General features: G+C 37.9%; 1 protein-coding gene across 9 annotated transcripts in view; it reads right to left on the bottom strand.

Annotated features, from left to right (window-relative positions):
* The window catches only part of Fut8 (fucosyltransferase 8), a 238,569-nt gene that overhangs the window by 63,317 nt on the left and 155,883 nt on the right, over positions 1-19,369 (bottom strand). For 8 of the 9 annotated variants that reach the window (NR_045554.1, XM_030246822.1, XM_011244145.3 and 5 more), the window contains one exon: positions 18,845-18,959. Coding sequence is in view for 8 of the 9 variants with exons in the window: in XM_011244145.3 (XP_011242447.1) it covers positions 18,845-18,959 (115 nt within the window). In the remaining variant the exon portion in view is untranslated. Of the gene's footprint in view, positions 1-2,246; positions 2,542-18,844; positions 18,960-19,369 lie in introns of those variants that run through there. The other variant, NM_001252616.1, reaches the window with a different exon arrangement.

Here is a 19,369-nt window from a genome sequence, read left to right as displayed (position 1 = left end):
AAGACGTCAATTTCCCATTTTGGTCACAGATATTAAAAATCATAAATAAGCCAGAACTGGTTCAGCATATTTCTTATTTAAATAAAGAATTAAGCCTCATAGATAGTATCCAATAACAAAACTCAGTAAAATTTTGATGTGCAGGAAGATGGCAGAGAAAAAGAATTACTTTGGAAATATCACTAAACAAATGTGAAATTAAGCAGCTACATTAGAAAGTCTGTTCCTTTTCTATCACCCAGAGGTCGTGACAGAAAGAGTGGTTCCATCATTTCTTCAGCACTCATAGCTTACATTCTACGACAAAATTCCAATCAGCTTAAAGGAAGAGCTGTAATTTATCAATTCATTCCCAGAATTCTGAATGCTACAAACAAAACGACATTTTCATCAAGACACTGAGGGTACAGAGGAGCAGGTGTGATGGATAAGTAAGGGAGAGCACCTGTCAGACTGGAGTTCAATTCCTGGGACTCAAAATGGGGAGAAACTATGCGTGTGCAAGCACACACACACACACACACACACACACACACACACAAGAGAAGCTCAAAATCCAACATTTACAAAATATCAGTCATCGGACTTCTTTATACCAAACCAGAAAATTTCATAACTGAATGTATAACACTTCTATTGTGGCTATCCTGAAAATGTGATGTGACTTTTTTTTTTAATTAAGAGGCCTTTTTAATATTTCCCCACAAAACAACAAGTGTTTATCTAGTATGAAAATTTCTTCTTTTCCATTGTAAGATTTCAATTTTGCTCTAATGTTGATGAGCTGATACTAAATATTCCTAGCCATCTTATTCTGTCATAATGATTGGTCTTGGTTAAGACCCTTAACTGGAGTTTCCAAGCTGTTTTTTTCCTCTGCAAGGGAAAAGAATATGAATACTTTTAGAAATAGAATCCTAGTCCCTCACATATCAAGAAACAATTTCTGTAAATCTTGACTAACACTGCCAGCAAGCCTCTGTTAATGAAAGCCCTACTTAGAAAGCTAAGATGGTGAGGCTGTAAAATGATTCTGAAGGAAATCCAAGAAAAGAAAATGTAACAGTATCTACCACCTTAGAAGCACCTTTTACAGGCACAAGTGCTAAGCAAGCTAGTCATCTTTACATTAAAGATGAACTGACATCACCAAGAACCTTGAGTTGAAGCATCAGTGAATCTAAGAATACTTTGTAAAAAAACTCTACAAGATTTGGTCCAAGCAGTTTCCAGAAACAAGCATATGAAATGCAAAGGCAAATGGAAAGGAATTTTTCTTTTAAGAACAAGTTATAAATTATAAATTAGATTGACAGGAATTTATCTTGATAGAAAGAAACTATAGAAAATACACTTAAAATTATTCAATGTGGTACATTAAGCAGCAGCGGTCGCCATCTTGGTCCGGGACCCGCCGAACTTAGGAAATTAGTCTGAACAGGTGAGAGGGTGCGCCAGAGAACCTGACAGCTTCTGGAACAGGCGGAAGCACAGAGGCGCTGAGGCAGCACCCTGTGTGGGCCGGGGACAGCCGGCCACCTTCCGGACCAGAGGACAGGTGCCCGCCCGGCTGGGGAGGCGACCTAAGCCACAGCAGCAGCGGTCGCCATCTTGGTCCGGGACCCGCCGAACTTAGGAAATTAGTCTGAACAGGTGAGAGGGTGCGCCAGAGAACCTGACAGCTTCTGGAACAGGCGGAAGCACAGAGGCGCTGAGGCAGCACCCTGTGTGGGCCGGGGACAGCCGGCCACCTTCCGGACCAGAGGACAGGTGCCCGCCCGGCTGGGGAGGCGACCTAAGCCACAGCAGCAGCGGTCGCCATCTTGGTCCCGGGACTCCAAGGAACTTAGGAATTTAGTCTGCTTAGGTGAGAGTCTGTACCACCTGGGAACTGCCAAAGCAACACAGTGTCTGAGAAAGGTCCTGTTTTGGGCCTTCTTCTTCGGCCAGGAGGAGGTCCAAATACAAGATATCTGCGCACCTTCCCTGTAAGAGAGCTTGCCAACAGAGAGTGCTCTGAGCACTGAAACTCAGAGGAGAGAATCTGTCTCCCAGGTCTGCTGATAGACGGTAACAGAATCACCAGAAGAACAATCTCTAAACAGAGTCAACTATAACTACTAACTCCAGAGATTACCAGATGGCGAAAGGTAAACGGAGGAATCTTACTAACAGGAACCAAGACCACTCACCATCACCAGAACCCAGCACACCCACTTCGCCCAGTCCAGGGAACCCCAACACACCTGAGAACCTAGACCTAGATTTAAAAGCATATCTCATGATGATGGTAGAGGACATCAAGAAGGACTTTAATAAATCACTTAAAGAAATACAGGAGAACACTGCTAAAGAGTTACAAGTCCTTAAAGAAAAACAGGAAAACACAATCAAACAGGTAGAAGTCCTTACAGAAAAAGAGGAAAAAACATACAAACAGGTGATGGAAATGAACAAAACCATACTGGACCTAAAAAGGGAAGTAGACACAATAAAGAAAACTCAAAGCGAGGCAACACTAGAGATAGAAACCCTAGGAAAGAAATCTGGAACCATAGATTTGAGCATCAGCAACAGAATACAAGAGATGGAAGAGAGAATCTCAGGTGCAGAAGATTCCATAGAGAACATCGGCACAACAATCAAAGAAAATGGAAAATGCAAAAAGATCCTAACTCAAAATATCCAGGAAATCCAGGACACAATAAGAAGACCAAACGTACGGATAATAGGAGTGGATGAGAATGAAGATTTTCAACTCAAAGGTCCAGCAAACATCTTCAACAAAATTATTGAAGAAAACTTCCCAAATCTAAAGAATGAGATGCATATGAACATACAAGAAGCCTACAGAACTCCAAATAGACTGGACCAGAAAAGAAATTCCTCCCGACACATAATAATCAGAACATCAAATGCACTAAATAAAGATAGAATACTAAAAGCAGTAAGGGAAAAAGGTCAAGTAACATATAAAGGCAAGCCTATCAGAATTACACCAGATTTTTCACCAGAGACTATGAAAGCCAGAAGAGCCTGGACAGATGTTATACAGACACTAAGAGAACACAAACTGCAGCCCAGGCTACTATACCCAGCCAAACTCTCAATTATCATAGAGGGAGAAACCAAAGTATTCCACGACAAAACCAAATTCACGCATTATCTCTCCACGAATCCAGCCCTTCAAAGGATAATAACAGAAAAAAACCAATACAAGAACGGGAACAACGCCCTAGAAAAAACAAGAAGGTAATCCCTCAACAAACCTAAAAGAAGACAGCCACAAGAACAGAATGCCACCTTTAACAACTAAAATAACAGGAAGCAACAATTACTTTTCCTTAATATCTCTTAACATCAATGGTCTCAACTCGCCAATAAAAAGACATAGACTAACAAACTGGCTACACAAACAAGACCCAACATTTTGCTGCTTACAGGAAACTCATCTCAGAGAAAAAGATAGACACTACCTCAGAATGAAAGGCTGGAAAACAATTTTCCAAGCAAATGGTATGAAGAAACAAGCAGGAGTAGCCATCCTAATATCTGATAAGATTGACTTCCAACCCAAAGTCATCAAAAAAGACAAGGAGGGACACTTCATTCTCATCAAAGGTAAAATCCTCCAAGAGGAACTCTCAATTCTGAATATCTATGCTCCAAATACAAGAGCAGCCACATTCACTAAAGAAACTTTAGTAAAGCTCAAAGCACACATTGCGCCTCACACAATAATAGTGGGAGACTTCAACACACCACTTTCACCAATGGACAGATCATGGAAACAGAAACTAAACAGGGACACACTGAAACTAACAGAAGTGATGAAACAAATGGATCTGACAGATATCTACAGAACATTTTACCCTAAAACAAAAGGATATACCTTCTTCTCAGCACCTCATGGTACCTTCTCCAAAATTGACCACATAATAGGTCACAAATCAGGCCTCAACAGATTCAAAAATATTGAAATTGTCCCATGTATCCTATCAGATCACCATGCACTAAGGCTGATCTTCAATAACAAAATAAATAACAGAAAGCCAACATTCACATGGAAACTGAACAACACTCTTCTCAATGATACCTTGGTCAAGGAAGGAATAAAGAAAGAAATTAAAGACTTTTTAGAGTTTAATGAAAATGAAGCCACAACGTACCCAAACCTTTGGGACACAATGAAAGCATTTCTAAGAGGGAAACTCATAGCTATGAGTGCCTTCAAGAAAAAACGGGAGAGAGCACATACTAGCAGCTTGACAACACATCTAAAAGCTCTAGAAAAAAAGGAAGCAAATTCACCCAAGAGGAGTAGACGGCAGGAAATAATCAAACTCAGGGGTGAAATCAACCAAGTGGAAACAAGAAGAACTATTCAAAGAATTAACCAAACGAGGAGTTGGTTCTTTGAGAAAATCAACAAGATAGATAAACCCTTAGCTAGACTCACTAAAGGGCACAGGGACAAAATCCTAATTAACAAAATCAGAAATGAAAAGGGAGACATAACAACAGATCCTGAAGAAATCCAAAACACCATCAGATCCTTCTACAAAAGGCTATACTCAACAAAACTGGAAAACCTGGACGAAATGGACAAATTTCTGGACAGATACCAGGTACCAAAGTTGAATCAGGATCAAGTTGACCTTCTAAACAGTCCCATATCCCCTAAAGAAATAGAAGCAGTTATTAATAGTCTCCCAGCCAAAAAAAGCCCAGGACCAGACGGGTTTAGTGCAGAGTTCTATCAGACCTTCGAAGAAGATCTAACTCCAGTTCTGCACAAACTTTTTCACAAGATAGAAGTAGAAGGTATTCTACCCAACTCATTTTATGAAGCCACTATTACTCTGATACCTAAACCACAGAAAGATCCAACAAAGATAGAGAACTTCAGACCAATTTCTCTTATGAACATCGATGCAAAAATCCTTAATAAAATTCTCGCTAACCGAATCCAAGAACACATTAAAGCAATCATCCATCCTGACCAAGTAGGTTTTATTCCAGGGATGCAGGGATGGTTTAATATACGAAAATCCATCAATGTAATCCATTATATAAACAAACTCAAAGACAAAAACCACATGATCATCTCGTTAGATGCAGAAAAAGCATTTGACAAGATCCAACACCCATTCATGATAAAAGTTCTGGAAAGATCAGGAATTCAAGGCCAATACCTAAACATGATAAAAGCAATCTACAGCAAACCAGTAGCCAACATCAAAGTAAATGGAGAGAAGCTGGAAGCAATCCCACTAAAATCAGGGACTAGACAAGGCTGCCCACTTTCTCCCTACCTTTTCAACATAGTACTTGAAGTATTAGCCAGAGCAATTCGACAACAAAAGGAGATCAAGGGGATACAAATTGGAAAAGAGGAAGTCAAAATATCACTTTTTGCAGATGATATGATAGTATATATAAGTGACCCTAAAAATTCCAACAGAGAACTCCTAAACCTGATAAACAGCTTCGGTGAAGTAGCTGGATATAAAATTAACTCAAACAAGTCAATGGCCTTTCTCTACACAAAGAATAAACAGGCTGAGAAAGAAATTAGGGAAACAACACCCTTCTCAATAGCCACAAATAATATAAAATATCTCGGCGTGACTCTAACGAAGGAAGTGAAAGATCTGTATGATAAAAACTTCAAGTCCCTGAAGAAAGAAATTAAAGAAGATCTCAGAAGATGGAAAGATCTCCCATGCTCATGGATTGGCAGGACCAACATTGTAAAAATGGCTATCTTGCCAAAAGCAATCTACAGATTCAATGCAATCCCCATTAAAATTCCAACTCAATTCTTCAACGAATTAGAAGGAGCAATTTGCAAATTCATCTGGAATAACAAAAAACCGAGGATAGCAAAAACTCTTCTCAAGGATAAAAGAACCTCTGGTGGAATCACCATGCCTGACCTAAAGCTTTACTACAGAGCAATTGTGATAAAAACTGCATGGTACTGGTATAGAGACAGACAAGTGGACCAATGGAATAGAATTGAAGACCCAGAAATGAACCCACACACCTATGGTCACTTGATCTTCGACAAGGGAGCCAAAACCATCCAGTGGAAGAAAGACAGCATTTTCAACAATTGGTGCTGGCACAACTGGTTGTTATCATGTAGAAGAATGCGAATCGATCCATACTTATCTCCTTGTACTAAGGTCAAATCTAAGTGGATCAAGGAACTTCACATAAAACCAGAGACACTGAAACTTATAGAGGAGAAAGTGGGGAAAAGCCTTGAAGATATGGGCACAGGGGAAAAATTCCTGAACAGAACAGCAATGGCTTGTGCTGTAAGATCGAGAATTGACAAATGGGACCTAATGAAACTCCAAAGTTTCTGCAAGGCAAAAGACACTGTCTATAAGACAAAAAGACCACCAACAGACTGGGAAAGGATCTTTACCTATCCTAAATCAGATAGGGGACTAATATCCAACATATATAAAGAACTCAAGAAGGTGGACCTCAGAAAATCAAATAACCCCCTTAAAAAATGGGGCTCAGAACTGAACAAAGAATTCTCACCTGAGGAATACCGAATGGCAGAGAAGCACCTGAAAAAATGTTCAACATCCTTAATCATCAGGGAAATGCAAATCAAAACAACCCTGAGATTCCACCTCACACCAGTGAGAATGGCTAAGATCAAAAATTCAGGTGACAGCAGATGCTGGCGAGGATGTGGAGAAAGAGGAACACTCCTCCATTGTTGGTGGGATTGCAGGCTTGTACAACCACTCTGGAAATCAGTCTGGCGGTTCCTCAGAAAATTGGACATAGTACTACCGGAGGATCCAGCAATACCTCTCCTGGGCATATATCCAGAAGAAGCCCCAACTGGTAAGAAGGACACATGCTCCACTATGTTCATAGCAGCCTTATTTATAATAGCCAGAAACTGGAAAGAACCCAGATGCCCCTCAACAGAGGAATGGATACAGAAAATGTGGTACATCTACACAATGGAGTACTACTCAGCTATTAAAAAGAATGAATTTATGAAATTCCTAGCCAAATGGATGGACCTGGAGAGCATCATCCTGAGTGAGGTAACACAATCACAAAGGAACTCACACAATATGTACTCACTGATAAGTGGATACTAGCCCAAAACCTAGGATACCCACGATATAAGATACAATTTCCTAAACACATGAAACTCAAGAAAAATGAAGACTGAAGTGTGGACACTATGCCCCTCCTTAGAAGTGGGAACAAAACACCCATGGAAGGAGTTACAGAAACAAAGTTTGGAGCTGAGATGAAAGGATGGACCATGTAGAGACTGCCATATCCAGGGATCCACCCCATAATCAGCATCCAAACGCTGACACCATTGCATATACTAGCAAGATTTTATCGAAAGGACCCAGATGTAGCTGTCTCTTGTGAGACTATGCCGGGGCCTAGCAAACACAGAAGTGGATGCTCACAGTCAGCTAATGGATGGATCACAGGGCTCCCAATGGAGGAGCTAGAGAAAGTACCCAAGGAGCTAAAGGGATCTTCAACCCTATAGGTGGAACAACATTATGAACTAACCAGTACCCCTGAGCTCTTGACTCTAGCTGCATATGTATCAAAAGATGGCCTAGTCGGCCATCACTGGAAAGAGAGGCCCATTGGACACGCAGACTTTGTGTGCCCCGGTACAGGGGAACGCCAGGGCCAAAGGGGGGGAGTGGGTGGGTAGGGGAGTGGGGGTGGGTGGGTAAGGGGGACTTTTGGTATAGCATTGGAAATGTAAATGAGCTAAATACCTAATAAAAAATGGAAAAAAAAAAAAATTATTCAATGTTGGAGAATTACTGTAAAAACAAAGTTAAAATATGATCTATAAATCATAGCATTTCCACATAAAGACCCATCATTCTACTCTGCTGGTGTGTGTGTGTGTGTGTGTGTGTGTGTGTGTGTGTGTGTGAGAGAGAGAGAGAGAGAGAGAGAGAGAGAGACAGAGAGATAGAGAGACAGAGAGACAGAGAGAGAGAGACTGAGGAATGAACCTAGGATCTCCTGAATGCTAGGAAAGCACTCCACTACTTATATTCTCAGCCTTCTTTCTATTTTCATCTATTTAGTTAGTAGTTTGTGGTTTGTTTGTCTTGTCTTTTGTTTGTTTGGGTTTTTGATTCTGGCTGTTGAAGACAGAATCTCACCATGTAGCTCTGGCTGGTTTAGAATTTACTCTGTAGATCAGGATAATTTCAAACTTGTGCCAACCCTCCTGTCATTGCCTCCTACTTATTCTTTCATTTTGAGACAAAGTCGCACTAATTTGAGTAGTCTGGCCTTCCAGGTAGACCTGTAGCTTCAACTTCCCAAGTAGCTGAGATTCTAAGATTCCTGGCCTTCACCACCAATGTTGGCTGTATAAGGTTTTCTTAATGATTCATCAATAGACATGCAAACTTCAGTTCTTTAAAGATAACTGTAAATTTAGAATGGCATGATTAACTTAAATAAAAAAAAATCAAGACAATTACCCTAATGAAAGATCTTTGAAAGAAGAGGGTTCAGAGATTTTTGTTGTTGTTCCAGTGAAGGCTTTGCCATTAACTCAAATGCATGGTTTTGCTTCAATCCAACAATTTAAAATGAGACACAAATTATCTAAATTCTAAATCTCCCCCTGTCAATCAATTTTTCACTACAAGGATACTCATTTATGAAGCTAAATGAGACAGCATATCCTCGGAATTCCTTTAAGTATTACTTATTCATACAATCTGAGAGACAGTCTTTGAGAGTGCAGTGTGGATTCGCTGGGACTGAGCCCAGAGCCTGTGCATGCCGAGCATATTCTCTTACCACTAAGCTACAATTATACCCAAATCACAGATTTTTTTGCTATTTAAGATTTTCCCCATACACAATTAAATAAAAGCCTCTTTGAGGTACAAATTTCACTCACAATAAAATTTCTCACATTTTTATAATTGACCAAAATACTATAAAAATGACTGAAGAACAAATAAAAATATGTAGTCAATATAAACAGAATATAATATTCCCACATGTCTTAAAGAAGAAACACTCAGTAACTATTAGCTCAATTGAATCTGCTTGAAAGACAAAAGAGATGTTCACATTCACAACACTAAATTTATAGGTGGCAAGGCAGAATTATGATTTTCAATCTACCTTCTCCAAGGTGTCTTCAATATAAGAGGCAGCAAGAAATGCAGGCTTGGAGCACAAAGTTGGCTACTTTTATAGGCTACTAATTAAGAATCATAATCCACTGCTCACAGTCAGCTATTGGATAGAACACAGGGCCCCCAATGGAGGAACTAGAGAAAGCACCCAAGGAGCTGAAGGGGTCTGCAACCTTATAGGTGGAACAATATGAACTAACCAGTATCCCCAGAGCTTGTTCTCTAGCTGCATATGTAGCAGAAGATGGCCTAGTTGGCCATCAATGGGAAGAGAGGCCCCTTGGCCTTGCAAATTTTATATATCCCAGTACAGGGGAACGCAGGGCCAAGAAGCGGGAGTGGGTGAGTAGGGGAGCAGAGCGGGAGGGCATAGGGGACTTTCGGGATAGCATTTGAAATGTAAATGAAGAAAATATTTAATAAAACATTGAAAAAAATTCATAATCGAGGAGGAACCTTCTACCTCCCTCTTAAAAACATTCCTTACATTGGGAGGCATTAAGATACAGACAGCTTCTCTTTCTAACAAAGAAAGCTTGGTAAAAAGAAACAACGTAAGTTAAATTTTATTGTGCTGTTTGTATTCTCTAATCACAAGACTATAAACAATTTAAAATTTGTTTGATTAAAAAGATTTGCAATATCTAGTTTGGTGTTGATAATGAAGAAAAGATTCATTAATACTGTGGCAAAATCATTTCATTGTATTGGAAACAAGCTAATTTCATTTCTCTAAAATTATTTTCTAAACCAATGTAGAAAATGTAATGAAGTAACTAAGAGAACTGAAGTGCTGCATGCTGGTAATTACAATGAAGACTCTGGGCATAGTCAATAGCCATCAAAGTGAAAGTAAAGGCATTCACATTTTTTTTTAAAGACGAGATTGGAAATCACTGGCTTTAGACATATTAAACAAGAATCTTTGCCTGGCAGAGTTAAGATGGTCTGGAGGACCTTTCACCCTTGCAGGAAAGAACAACCTGATCCAAGGAGTCAGTGCACTGCAATAGCTCAGGCCCAAGCAGGCTACCAAGTGCTTCCAGAAATCAATTTCCCTATGATATTTTGTAAAATTTAAGTGTGGCAACATAATGAAGAAAAGATATGAAGATAAACAGTTGAAAAGATATCAAGATGTGTAGTTTACAAACTGGCTCTTTGCATCAAAGGTAGACAGTTACTGTTTAGTATAAGAGAAAAAAAAGCTTATCTTGTTAAGTAAAGCAGCAATTACCTTATTTTACATGTATTTTTTAAAAGACTTCAGCTCTTTGCCTACATATCTCTATCAAACATTTTAAACCAATTTCTAAAAAAAAAATCCTAAATATCTAATACAAAGTAGCAAACAAATGAGAAACATTTCTTTTGCTGTTCTAGGAAAGAGTTATACCATTTCTAGCTATTCCATGTAACTTCTACAAGAGCACTGCCTCCACACAAAGCAGTTTTGGTGATAATTTGCTCCCATAAGGGCCAGGAGAAAAGCCAGAGATTAGTGAGGCATATCTAGCCTAAGGTCCCACTCTAGAATACGATGTAAACAAAACTCCTTCCAAAAGCAGAAGAAACACTACATCAACTCCTGCTCATCTTTTATAAAAATGGGCAGATTAATTCTTTAAATACTTCTTCTCTCTGCAAGTTTACAACCCAATTCTTAGTTGAAGTGGTAAAAATAAAAACAGCATGCTTAGAAAATTAAGATAAAACTTCAGGAAGGTCCTCTATCATTTTACTTAAGGCACTTCATTAAACTTTCTTACCTCAAAACCAAGACTACAAAAACAATGTGGAAGATTCTGGGTCTGTGTGGGTGGGGGAGGCAGGAAAACAAGAAAGAAAAGGAGTGGCAGGGTAGAAGTGAAGACAAGGCTATTAGCCTTAGGGAGGATGAAAAGATGAAGCAACAGCATAAGAAACTGCCTGATACTATGTTCCTGCCCAAAGACTCCTACCATTTTACCCTCTCATTCATACTCTCTTTCCCTCTCCCTCTCCCTCTCTTCTCCCCCCTCCCTCACTTCTCCCCCCTCCCTCTCTCCCTCCTCTCCCATAAGTAATAAAAGAAAGTTTTTTAAAGGTATAAATAAAAATATAAAAATTTTTAAAAAGTGAAAATATACACAAAGCCTGGAATTCAGTTAATAGTATTATTATATCTTTTCTTGTTTTGAAAATGTACTGTAGTTGAATAATAAGTTCTCCTTGCAGGAAACTTTGTAGAAGGTAACAGTAACATTTTAATTTATTGTGTGTTAAATTGTTTAAACATGATGTTAAAGAATTTTGAACAGTAAAAAAGGTAAAATGAATTACTTAGATAGAGCATTGTTAATTATGTGAAGGTAGTTTAAGAAAACAAAGTGTGCTTAAATGCTTCTCCCCTTTAAAAAACAGTATTTGAGTGAGTGCAGAGAAATTATTCTCAAGTAGCAATGGATTCTCTTTGCCACAATGCACATGTGGAGGTCAGAGGCAACCTATGGAGTCAGTCCTGTCCTTCCACTATGTGGACCCCAGGAACTGAACCCAGGTCATCATGGCAGCCTCTTTACCTACTAAGCCATCTCATTAGTCCCCTATTTTTACAGTTTTTACATGTACACTGATAGTAAAGGTGCGCTGATCTGTGAAACCATTACCATAATCAAGATACTAACTGTTCCACTCAACAAACAAAAAACAGAATGAAAACCTTGTGCCACCCCTTTTGACTTATTGTGTGTGTGTGTGTGTGTGTGTGTGTGTGTGTGTGTGTGTGTGTGTGTGTGTGTATGCATTCATTCCTGGTGCTTACAGAGGCCAGAAGAGGATGTTAGATCCTCTAGAACTGAAGTTACAGATGTTTGTAAGTTGCCATGTGGGTGCTGGGAAATGAACCTGGGTCCTTGGTAAAAGCAGTGAGTATTCCTAGCTGATGAGCCATTTCTCCAGATCCTGTTAATCCTGCAGAATCATTCTCCAGCCATTAATCTCTGGAAAGCGCTGACATATTCTCTATACAAAAGTAATAACGGTACTTGGTTTTTGAAGATAGTTTTTCACTAGTAAGTATGAAAGCTTTTGAGATCCACACAAGTGGAATTGCTTCATTTCACTTTGCTAATGAGTAGTACTCTATTGTGCTGCTCCCACTATACAGTAGCTTATTGGTCTTTTGGATGGGTGACACTTGGGTTGTTTTGTTTGACGCTATTAAAAATTAAGTTACTATGAGCACGAGGATATAGGTTTTTGTGTAGATATGAGTATTAATTTTTCTATGAAAAAGAAAACCAAGAATGTGTTTGCTGGGTTATATGGCAGGGTTATATATAACGAGTATAGGAACTGGCACACTTTTCTAGGATAGCTGTGCTATTTTACACTCCCACAAGCCATCAATGAGAGCTAGTTACTTCACATACCTGGTATTTTAGGTTTGTTTCCTTTTTATCCGTCCTGACAGGTGCAATCTCTTCGTGTCTTTAAGCTGTGTTCCCTTAACAACTACTGAACATTTTTTCCTGTGCTTACTTCTTTTTTCTCTTTTTTTATTACGTATTTTCCTCAATTACATTTCCAATGCTATCCCAAAAGTCCCCCATAGCCTCCCCCCCACTTCCCTACCCACTCATTCCCATTTTTTTGGCCCTGGCATTCCCCTGTACTGGGGCATATAAAGTTTGCATGTCCAATGGGCCTCTCTTTCCAGTGATGGCCGACAAGGCCATCTTTTGATACATATGCAGCTAGAGTCAAGATCCTGTGCTTACTTCTAATCAATATATCTCATATTAAGTTGTCTGTTAACATTTGTGCCCATTTCCCAATGAGATTGATTCTTACAATTGGAATGAGAGGTTGCAATACATGCTACACACAAGACTTTTTTGATATGCGAATTGTAAAGATTTTCTTCTCTGTGACTTCTCATTCTCTTTAACAGGGTAATAATTTGTAGATCAAAAAATTTTAGTATTGATATTAAATAGGATGTTAAATATTTTCCTTAATCTTTCATCCCAATTTCTCTTCTGGGCTTTCAAGGAAGAAAATAAAAAGATGTTTTGTTCCTGTTCCAAATGCCCCTAGGTGTCTGCTAACCCCTTTAGTCTTCACTCACTGCGGCTCAAGTGGCTGAACTTTATTGCCTTAGCCTCCAGTGCACCAGTTCTCTTCTCCGCAACAGCCATAGTACAGAGCACTGGAAGTCACTGTGTTTTCACTACTAACATTTCCACTCAGTTTTTTCTTCTATCATCTATTTCTTTGCTGAGGCTTTCTATATTTTTTCACTTCTTTAAAGCCTCTAATTGCTACTGGAGAGTTTGTAGTATTACAGTTTTTGTAAAATCTTTATAAGACAATTCCAACACCTGTGCTGTCTCTTGTGGTGTCTGCTGATTATCATTCATCATTTAAATTGAGATTTTTCCTGGTTCTTGGTATGATGAGACTCTACTTTCTATTTGCATTTTCTATTTTATGAAGTAGTCACATTGTTTGGATTCACAATGAATGTTTTTTGCGATTTCTTTAAGGGTCTTGGTTCAAATGTCAATTTAACTGTTAAAATCTTTTCAGCATTGTAGTGAGATCATTCTGCTTTAACTGATCACAGGGCATGTGAGAGTATGATTTAAGATTTTTCATTAAAACATATGTATGACATAATCAGTTTTAGAATTGTAGTATCACTTCTAACTTCTGGGGAACTTTTACAATAAGATGTTGAATACACCAAAAGCTGAAGAATTCCAATTGCAACTCAGCTTACATTCAAGACATTTATTTGCTAGGTATGTTGGCATACTCTTTGAGATGAACTGGGTAGGAAGTGACAACTGCAGTATTACCAGCTATTTCATTTCTAGAACCACAGATGTTAACTGCTTCATTTGCAATTCTGCAATTTAATAATAAATTACAGAAAACCTTTTTACTATTGATAACTAAGAAGATGTGATCATATACGAAATAAACTTAAAATAATAATATGTAGTGAGCTATAGTAAGCACATGTCACAAATTCAGAAACCCATTAAACATGTCAAGAAATATTTATTTTCTTGCCAAAAATATCGAAACTGTGAAACCACTTTGGCAAGAGCTTTGAATGGAGAACTTAAATTTACAGTTTACTGTAAACCATGCCTAAAGTAAGCACACTACTCAAAAGTAATAATTTATTGCCAAATGTCACCAAATTTAAAAATAAAAAAATAAAAGCAAATGACATAGTAATGTATGTAGAAAATTTGATAAAATCTGCAAAAAATTTACTTGACCTAGTAACTGATTTTGGCAAAATTGCAAGACATAAAATCAACATATAAAATTAAACTGTATTTTTACATACTTGTAAAACTAAGATATGCTTATTGTAGAATATAAATAAAATATGAAGAATTTATGACAATATTTTGAAAAGAAGAACAAGGTTAGAGAAATCATATTATCCAGTTTTAATACTTACTGCAAACTTATGGTAACCTAAATGGTATGGTATTATCAGGACTATACTACCCGATTTTCAACACAAACATTAAAATAATGGGGGGAGGAGGTGGGAAGCAACTCTTTGAACAAATGGCTCAAATAAGCAAGAAAATGAACCTGAATTCTTGGTTCATATCTTACTCCAAATATATTGCAAACCTAAATATAACAGCTCAATTATAAGCTAGAATGGGAGAGGCAAAGTTTCCATTTCAGAATGCATGCATAAAGCTCTAAATTCAAGTGGCTGCTCTTCCACCAGTCTACATGGTGACTGACCACTGCCTGTAACTGCTTTGCCCAGGAATCTGACACTGTCTTCTGGACTGCAGACACAAGCATGTGCATGGTACATATACATACAATACAGGTAAACACCCATATCTTCCTTTCAGAAGATAAAAGAAAGAATTAAGCTACAGACTGGAAGAAAAGATTTTTAGATTAATAATATAAGACTCATATCAAGAATAAAGAGCCTTAATAACTCATTCATAAGAAAACAAACGTCCTAATAAAACGTTCACCAAAAGACTTGAACAGGTACTTCACTAAAGAAAGTATAAGGGGATTAGGAAGATAGCGTAGCTGGCTTGTCTCGATACAATGCAGACTTGAGTTTGATCCCCAGAACTGATGTGAAGGAAAGCCAGACACAACCATGTGTCTCAAGGAAAATGAAACAAAACAGTGATAAGCACCTGAGGAGTGACATCTGATGTCCCCTGCCTATCCCAAGTATATGTGCACTGCTATACACATGCACCCACACAAATATGCACACAGGATAGGACACAAAGATGGTTAATAACCAAATAAAGAGATATCCAACTACAGTCAAAAGAAAATACAAATTAAACTGATGGATTATTATTAAAAACATACAAAATGCTAAAATAAGACTGATTATACCAACTGTTAGAGAGGATGTGGGAGAACTGGTTTAAGAGTATAAGCGGGGACACCAAGGTAGATCAGGGGTAAAGGTGCTTGTGCGTGGTAGGAGAGAACCAGTTCTAGCAAGGGGTCCTCTGACCTCACATTCATGTCTACTAATAGATAGCTGACAAAAACCAACTCAAAGGCATCTTTGGAGGTTCCTTGCTTCACAGTGTCATGTCAGGACTCTTCCTTTTCTTTATGTTTCATTTTATTCATTTTTTATTCTTTCTTTTACACATATACTATGGCTTCAGGTTTGTGTTTTTATGGGATTCCTTAAGTGTGCCGATGAGTGGGTCTCTGTATCTATATCTGTTCCTTACACCTTTAGGGGGCTCATTTCCTTCTGTTTGTTTTTGTTTTGTTTTGTTTTTATTATGACCCCTCAGATGCTTGTTATCTAATGAGATAGAAAGAGGGTAGATATAGATGGGAGGGGAGGTGGGGAGGTACTGGGAGGACCAGAGGGAGGGGAAACCATAATCAGGATACATTATATGAAAAACAATCTATTTTCAATTTAAAAAGAAGAAACCCATATTACATACAATATTTTAAGTACTGGTATAATTGTTCTAGAATAGTTAGAATTCTGAGAATTGTGCTGACGAGGTACCTAAGTATGTCCTGTATCACATCATTCCCATCAAGAATCAAAGGAGATATAACAAATTACATTTTCAATGAAACTAAAACTATGACTATCTGATTTTTTAATCTATAAATTGTTGAAAATATTAAATTTCTGAGCATCTGAATTATTACAGAAAGCAACTTTTATGGAAAGTAAACGTATTGTGAATGTGCCCACTTCTGTAATTGTCAGTTTGGGATGCAAGGCAAAAGGAAGAATGAGTGAAAAATCTCATAAACTTTCTTCAATTTAAAAAGAAAATAAACATAATTCTACTCGTAGGTACTTAAAAAAAAAAGAGTGAAAGCATAAGCCCATGTAAACATTTGTGGATGGATGTTCAAAAGAGTTTATTCATAATAGCCCCAAACTGGAGATAACTAAATGTCTTACAAAAGGCAAAATAAGGGGTTGGAGAGATGGCTTAGTGTTTAAGAGCACTGACTGTTCTTGCAGATGTCCTGAGTTTAATTCCCAGCAACTACATGGTGGCTCACAACCATCTATAATGGGATCTGATGCCCTCTTCTGGTACATATGAAGAAAGTGACAGTGTTTTCCTATACATAAAATAAATAAGCAAATCTTAAAAGAAAAAAGGCAAAATAAATAAATAGTGGTGCATCCACAAATGTAGTATGACTCATAGTTAAAAGTAATAAAAGATTGATATATACAATGTAACCCAAAGAGTATATTTTTCAAAAGAGAGAGAAAAAAATAAAGCAAGTGGCAGGTACTTATTATACTGTGCTGAGCTGATGACAACCTGACCATAGTTTAACACAGTGGCTGAAAGTTTAATGAATATGTGGCAGCTCACAAACCATTGTTATTTCTATTTTACAAAATAAAGGAGAGGATGGCTCTGTGCCACCATCTGTCCAAAGTTCACTGAATGAAGATCTAGTTGATAGGAAATAATTACCTCTCCCCTGCGGAGGTGAACGGCTTCTCATTCTGCAGCCTCCTCTAATGAACGGCATTGGGAGGATGAGACTAAGAGAACATGCCAACATCAAGTGTGTTTTTAGTGACCCCCTAACCCTGATTACCTCTCCCATTCACCTGTATGAAAACAGATGCTAAAATATACAGGTGCATGTCAAGGACTATCCCCCCTTTGCTTCTAATCTTTTTAAAAAAATAATCTAATTATTTTTATTTTATGAGCATTGGTTTTTGAGGGTATCAGATTCCATAAAATTAGAGTTGCAGACAGTTGTGAGCTGCCACGTGGTTGCTGGGAATTGAACCCATGACCTTTGGAAGAACAGCTAAGCCATCTCACCAGGCCCACCTTCTAATCTTAAAGAGTTCTTGTACATGGAAACTATGCTATCATAGAATTACAAAAGGATTGAGTGGAGATGTTTACTTCAACTTAAAGCATCTCTCACTCAGTTTTAAATGTCCATTAATTCACTGTTTTTTCCTCAAAACAATTTTCTCTCAACTTATTGACAGTTGAAGATGCTTCCATTCCCAGTATTTCAGCTCCTTCAACTACTTAGAAAGGTCTACTGATTATATTTCTCTAGTCTCTCTAAGTTTGTTTCCACTTGCAAACTCTTATCACCTCTCAATTCATCCTGCCTGTAATACAAACTCCTTGTCCTACATGCTTTCTCTGCTTCTAGTCTCTTCAAATACTAATATAGTTCAACCAAAATACTACTTTTAGGTTCAGTCATTTGTTGTACCTTCTGTGTACAAAAACTGTTTTAAAACTAGGTTGTCACTAGCTTACTGTGGCTCAGGGCCCTGGGTTTAAACCCTACCACTGGGGGGGAAGAACAAAGAATACCAGGATGTTATGAAACCAAAATCAGAAATTGTCTATAGAGTACTAACAATAAAATAAAATTCCAAGGTTTTCCTTAGAAATATCTAAGACTATATATGCATATCAATAAGAACTTTAAAAGAATACACACAAAAGACATAAAAGGCCCTTAACAGCTTGATCAGTCTTTATTTCTTGTCAAAATGACATCCATAAAACAATTATCTTTCAAGAATCATTTAATGTTCATATGCCATATAGTTTACCCTCAATACTCAAGCTTCCGAACCTCTTTGCAGATTTCCATACCTTTTTCATACCTAAAACTCCAGACAAACTAGAGAGTTCAGCTCACATCTGGGATCCTGTCTTACTTTTTCCTGCTATGGGCCACTGTTCTCAATACACACTTCATCTACTATATCCTCTGCCTTCACTTCTTGTTGTGAAATCAGACTTGACCACCTTCACAGTTAGGGTCAGATGCTGCAGCCTCCATAAACTTCCCTTGATAGCTCCTTTGTCAAAATGCCAATAAGCATTTCCTACAAAATACAGCATGCTCACAACTGTGTAGTTTGTGTATATGCAAAGAAGTAGCTCCTTTTGGGGCAGTTTTAGACACTTTGAACTGCTGCTTTATTTGTAAGTTATAAAACACTGTTTCTTTGAATAAATATGTAAGTGAGTCATTTTTCAAAAATGCACAGGAAAAGCTTTTAAAAAGCAAAAGTTATTTTCATTTTTTATTTTATGATGATTTTGTTTCCACTCAAGATTTATTTCTTAACCTAACCTTACCTGGAGATATGTTATTCTCCGCTGGACCAGCTCTGTCAGATCTTTGGCCTCTTTTTCACGCCAATCCCCTGCTCCATCTGTTTGACTGAGGTAGTATAGATCTGTCATGATAGACCTGTGAAAGTAAGCAACAATTGAGGTCCACTTATTTGTACTGTTTCACTGCATTACACAAAACCATAAAAGAGCCCAACTGTTCAGAAAGACTCATGCTCAAGTAGATGAAGGTATCTGGTCTTTATTTTCCATCAAGACTGTGAAACTTAAAATTTAAGTCTCTACCATACAATTCATCCCTATAGCAAATCTTTCTTTTTTTTTTGACCAAAAAGGACAAACAACTTTCTCCCACAAGCCAATCAGCTACAGCAATAAAAAGAAACAAACAAACCAAAGTATAAAAAATGCAATTCAGCAGACATGGCACTGGTATTTGAGTAACACCACTGTATCCTCGCTCATCACTTCACAACCCCTCTAACACTCTACTCTGGGTAACTGGGAAAAGATTAGAGGAAAAACATG

The sequence above is a fragment of the Mus musculus genome, chromosome 12 (assembly GCF_000001635.26).
Source record: "Mus musculus strain C57BL/6J chromosome 12, GRCm38.p6 C57BL/6J".
NCBI lineage: Eukaryota > Metazoa > Chordata > Mammalia > Rodentia > Muridae > Mus > Mus musculus.
This window is presented reverse-complemented; position numbering and strand designations above follow the sequence as displayed.